This window comes from Tachysurus fulvidraco, chromosome 19 (assembly GCF_022655615.1).
Source record: "Tachysurus fulvidraco isolate hzauxx_2018 chromosome 19, HZAU_PFXX_2.0, whole genome shotgun sequence".
NCBI lineage: Eukaryota > Metazoa > Chordata > Actinopteri > Siluriformes > Bagridae > Tachysurus > Tachysurus fulvidraco.
This window is the reverse complement of record NC_062536.1, coordinates 22,869,613-22,876,518: the sequence shown is the minus strand read 5'-3', so window position 1 is coordinate 22,876,518 and position 6,906 is coordinate 22,869,613. Positions and strand designations below refer to the sequence as shown.

The window sequence follows — 6,906 nt, the reverse complement described above, 5'->3', positions numbered from 1 at the left end:
TGTGTATGTATATGTGTGTGTATGTATATGTGTGTGTATGTGTATTTGTAATAAAGACGATACTGAAACAGTGAATGTGATTTATGATAAATGATGTAGACCAGGGGAGGAGACACTCACACTCACTGTGGGCCAAAATATAAACCTGAGATAAAGTCAGAGCCAAACTGAATATTTAATGTAAAATGAACTGTAACTGATCTGTAATGTTTAACCTTTTTCATGTGGAAACAAACTTTAGTTTTACTTAAACACAGGATTTAGACCAACCAGAGCTCGTTATTACAAACACATAAGAAATTAAATTAGATCAGTGGTGTTCATTTCTTATTTAAATAAATAAATAAATAAATAAATGATGCCTCTCACTATCATTTTAAGTTCCTTTTGAAGTGGAGCTTTTTCAACAACAACCAAAAATAATTATTGCATTCAATGAAAATCCCAGTTTTTGCCTTGGAGTAGAAAAAGTGCATAAAGAGAACATTGAAACGCAGTTTGTCCTTTTGCTCATAATGTGTCATAGTGTCTTCTTATGTCCTATACTGTCGTTACAGACACGTTAGCACACAAGACAAACAGGTCTGTCCTTTATATACGTGAACAGATAATCTGTCTCCCTCCTGTCCTGTAAGCTCCTATTGTCCATCTGTCGTTTGGACATTTTTGTGGAGGGTGAATAAACTTGCCCCATGTGACTGTAACAGGGCTGTTAACGACTTTCAACAGAGAACGAGGGGCGCTTGGTGTTCGTGACTACGCGTCAATACAGAGGCAAGGCATTCTGGGATATGTAGTGTTAGTGTAGCATGCGGCTAGTCAGCTGTAATGTACATCTGATATGGGTCTTGTGGGGCAAATATAATTACACCGCGGGCCAGTGTTTGACACCCCTGGTGTAGACAGTATTAAGTCAGTTACACACAGGAGTGTACAGACACACAAGAGTGTACAGACACACACAGTAACACAGGAGTGTACAGACACACACAGCAGTGTACAGACACACACAGCAGTGTACAGACACACACAGTCACACACAGGAGTGTACAGACACACAGGAGTGTGCAGACACACACAGCAGTGTACAGACACACACAGACACACAGGAGTGTGCAGACACACAAGAGTGTACAGACACACACAGTAACACAGGAGTGTACAGACACACACAGCAGTGTACAGACACACACAGACACACACAGGAGTGTACAGACACACACTGGAGTGTACAGACACACAGGAGTGTGCAGACACACACAGACACACACAGGAGTGTACAGACACACACACAGACACACACAGGAGTGTACAGACACACACACACACACAGGAGTGTACAGACACACAGACACACACAGACAGACACAGGAGTGTACAGACACACACAGACACACACAGGAGTGTACAGACACACACACAGACACACACAGGAGTGTACAGACACACAGACACACACAGGAGTGTACAGACACACACAGACACACACAGGAGTGTACAGACACACACAGGAGTGTACAGACACACACAGGAGTGTACAGACACACACTGTAGTGTACAGACACACACAGGAGTGTACAGACACACACAGGATTGTACAGACACACACTGGAGTGTACAGACACACACAGGATTGTACAGACACACACTGGAGTGTACAGACACACACAGACACACACAGGAGTGTACAGACACACACAGGAGTGTACAGACACACACTGGAGTGTACAGACACACACAGACACACACAGGAGTGTACAGACACACACAGGAGTGTACAGACACACACAGGAGTGTACAGACACACACTAGTGTACAGACACACACAGGAGTGTACAGACACACACAGGATTGTACAGACACACACTGGAGTGTACAGACACACACAGACACACACAGGAGTGTACAGACACACACAGACACACACAGGAGTGTACAGACACACACAGGAGTGTACAGACACACACAGACACACAGGAGTGTACAGACACACACAGGAGTGTACAGACACACACTGGAGTGTACAGACACACACAGACACACAGGAGTGTACAGACACACACAGGAGTGTACAGACACACACAGACACACACAGGAGTGTACAGACACACACAGGAGTGTACAGACACACACTGGAGTGTACAGACACACACAGACACACACAGGAGTGTACAGACACACACAGGAGTGTACAGACACACACAGGAGTGTACAGACACACACAGACACACACTGGAGTGTACAGACACACACAGGAGTGTACAGACACACACAGACATACACAGGAGTGTACAGACACACACAGGAGTGTACAGACACACACTGGAGTGTACAGACACACACAGACACACACAGGAGTGTACAGACACACACAGGAGTGTACAGACACACACAGGAGTGTACAGACACACACAGACACACACTGGAGTGTACAGACACACACAGGAGTGTACAGACACACACAGACACACACTGGAGTGTACAGACACACACAGGAGTGTACAGACACACACAGACATACACAGGAGTGTACAGACACACACAGGAGTGTACAGACACACACAGGAGTGTACAGACACACACAGGAGTGTTCAGACACACACAGGAGTGTACAGACACACACAGACACACACAGGAGTGTACAGACACACACCGACACACACAGGAGTGTACAGACACACACAGACACACACAGGAGTGTACAGACACACACAGACATACACAGGAGTGTACAGACACACACAGGAGTGTACAGACACACACAGACACACACAGGAGTGTACAGACACACAGGAGTGTACAGACACACACAGACACACACAGGAGTGTACAGACACACAGGAGTGTACAGACACACACAGGAGTGTACAGACACACAGGAGTGTACAGACACACACAGACACACAGGAGTGTACAGACACACACAGGAGTGTACAGACACACACAGGAGTGTACAGACACACACAGGAGTGTACAGACACACAGGAGTGTACAGACACACACAGACACACAGGTGTGTACAGACACACACAGGAGTGTACAGACACACACAGACACACAGGAGTGTACAGACACACACAGACACACACAGACACACAGGAGTGTACAGACACACACAGACACACAGGAGTGTACAGACACACAGGAGTGTACAGACACACAGGAGTGTACAGACACACACAGACACACAGGAGTGTACAGACACACACAGGAGTGTACAGACACACAGGAGTGTATAGACACACACAGACACACAGGTGTGTACAGACACACACAGGAGTGTACAGACACACACAGACACACAGGAGTGTACAGACACACACAGACACACACAGACACACAGGAGTGTACAGACACACACAGACACACAGGAGTGTACAGACACACAGGAGTGTACAGACACACACAGGAGTGTACAGACACACACAGACACACACAGACACACAGGAGTGTACAGACACACACAGACACACAGGAGTGTACAGACACACACAGGAGTGTACAGACACACACAGACACACACAGACACACAGGAGTGTACAGACACACACAGACACACAGGAGTGTACAGACACACAGGAGTGTACAGACACACACAGACACACACAGGAGTGTACAGACACACACAGACACACACAGACACACACAGACACACAGGAGTGTACAGACACACACAGACACACACAGGAGTGTACAGACACACACTGGAGTGTACAGACACACACAGACACTTACAGACACACAGGAGTGTACAGACACACACAGACACACAGGAGTGTACAGACACACACAGACACACAGGAGTGTACAGACACACACAGACACACAGGAGTGTACAGACACACAGGAGTGTACAGACACACACAGGAGTGTACAGACACACACAGGAGTGTACAGACACACAGAGGAGTGTTCAGACACACACAGGAGTGTACAGACACACACAGACACACACAGACACACACAGACACACAGAGGAGTGTTCAGACACACACAGGAGTGTACAGACACTCACAGACACACACAGACACACACAGACACACACACAGGAGTGTACAGACACACACAGACACACACAGACACACACAGACACACACACAGGAGTGTACAGACACACACAGACACACACAGACACACACAGACACACACAAGAGTGTACAGACACACAGAGGAGTGTACAGACACACACAGACACACACAGACACACACAGAGGAGTGTTCAGACACACACAGGAGTGTACAGACACACACAGACACACACAGACACACAGAGGAGTGTTCAGACACACACAGGAGTGTACAGACACACACAGACACACACAGGAGTGTACAGACACACACAGACACACACAGACACACAGAGGAGTGTTCAGACACACACAGGAGTGTACAGACACACACAGACACACACAGGAGTGTACAGACACACACAGACACACACAGGAGTGTACAGACACACACAGACACACACAGACACACACAGACACACACAGGAGTGTACAGACACACACAGACACACACAGGAGTGTACAGACACACACAGACACACACACAGGAGTGTACAGACACACACAGGAGTGTACAGACACACACAGGAGTGTACAGACACACACAGACACACACACAGGAGTGTACAGACACACACAGGAGTGTACAGACACACACAGACACACACAGACACACACAGACACACACAGGAGTGTACAGACACACACAGACACACACAGGAGTGTACAGACACACACAGGAGTGTACAGACACACACAGACACACACAGACACACACAGACACACACAGACACACACAGACACACACAGGAGTGTACAGACACACACAGACACACACAGGAGTGTACAGACACACACAGACACACACACAGGAGTGTACAGACACACACAGGAGTGTACAGACACACACAGACACACACAGACACACACAGACACACACAGGAGTGTACAGACACACACAGACACACACAGGAGTGTACAGACACACACAGGAGTGTACAGACACACACAGGAGTGTACAGACACACACAGACACACACAGGAGTGTACAGACACACACAGACACACACAGGAGTGTACAGACACACACAGGAGTGTACAGACACACACAGACACACACAGACACACACAGGAGTGTAATGAAGCACACGTTCATGCTCAGGTTCATGTGTCGTGTTGAGTAGACGTCTCTGTGCTTTCTGAGCTTCTGTAGATCACCCTGTAGATGTGTACGGCCATGGTGAAGTGAATGACGTAACATCTTTACATCTTTTTTCAGATGTTACTCTGGAATACTGAAGTATAATTACTAACTAAAGTGTCAAAGGCTTTTCATGACAATTACATTATGTTCAGCCAAAGAGTCGATATTTGCAGTAGATCTCTGTAATTTACCCTGGCATGATGTCTGTGATCTGTAGGTTTTTTGTTCACTTTCGTCTTGAGGATTGACCACAAGTTCTCAGTGGGATTAAGTCTCCTCACCAGGATTAGGGAGTTTGACTAATCTGTCCAGGACATCGTCCAGAAGTCTTCACCTCACTGTACACGCAGATGCACTCACACCTGCCTGCTGCCCTTCCTGAGTAAGCTCTACACTGGTGGTGCCCCGAACCCACAGCTGAACCCACCTTAGGAGAAGGTCCTGCGTGTTGGACCTCTGTTCAGTTCTGATCTGATAAACTCTTGTTTTAGATCCAATCTTCTCAGCAGCAATGTCCTCTCCTGTGAATCTCCATTTATACAAAGTGATGATGATGATGTCAGGTGTCTCCTTGCAGGTTACCATGGTAATCAGAGGAAGAACAATGATGCTAAGCACCACCTCCTTTTAAAGTTTCCAGTCTGGTATTATAACTGAATCACCACATATACATTACAGCACAATGGAATTATTTTCTTCACATACCCCAACTGAGAAGGTTGGGGTCAGAGTGCAGGGGCAGATATGATACAGCGCCCCTAGAGCAGGGAGGGTTGAGGGCCTTGTTCAAGGGCCCAGCAGGGGCTGTGCTGGGGCTTGAACCCCGATCAAAAAAACAAGCAGCAGAATTTGTGAACATTAATATTTGTGTCATGACTTGTCGCTGTGGATGTACTGTTTACTGTGGTGACTTTATTTTCCCTGAAACAGAAGCTTTGTCCTTTAGTTCATCCTGAACATCTGATGTCACTGAAAACCAAGTCAGATTAATGGAACCTTCGTATCTACAGCAGGGAATGAGAGGAGTTTATCGGAAGGTTTAGAGGACTGGTTACCTGTAGCTTCACCCACAGTTGGGCAGAAGAAGACAAAAGATATAATGACTGGATGGGAATGGTGTTTATTTCACATACTACACAACAAAGCTTTTAATCAACAATAACTACACAACAAAGCTTTTAATCAACAATAACTACACAACAAAGCTATTAATCAACAATAACTACACAACAAAGCTATTAATCAACAATAACTACACAACAAAGCTTTGGTGAACTATGAATTCCGAGCATTCAGAGGAAATAAACATGAACAGATTTAAAGCTATCGTGGACAAATTGGTAAAATATTGTGTGTGTTAGTTTATGTAAGCAAACATATTTGGACAATGGCGTTGAATTACATACACACTTACAAAAATGGACAACAACGCCACAGGTCTGATGATCAACACGGCTTTACAGAACACACCACACTCACGCAGAACAGGATCCCAGTCCGGCTGCCAGTTATTATCTACACAATAGGGGTGGGGGTGGGGGGTGGGGGGGTGGGACAGAGACAGCGCTGGTTAAAGTGGTAAATGACCTGTTACTGGTCTCTGATCAGGGTTGGGTCTCTTTGCTGGTGTTACTTGACCTTAGTGCAGATTTTGACACCATTAATCATCTTATTTTACTTCCTATTTCATGTGCA

The 6,906-nt window shown here is 46.3% G+C and overlaps 1 protein-coding gene across 1 annotated transcript in view; it reads right to left on the bottom strand.

Moving 5' to 3' along the window:
* Window positions 1–6,315: 6,315 nt before the first annotated feature.
* Window positions 6,316–6,906, bottom strand: part of glipr1a (GLI pathogenesis-related 1a) — a 9,285-nt gene continuing 8,694 nt past the window's right edge. Inside the window, exon 6 of the mRNA XM_027159597.2 lies at window positions 6,316–6,726. Within this exon, the coding sequence (XP_027015398.2) occupies window positions 6,569–6,726 (158 nt within the window). The 3' untranslated portion in view covers window positions 6,316–6,568. The remainder of the gene's footprint in view (window positions 6,727–6,906) is intronic.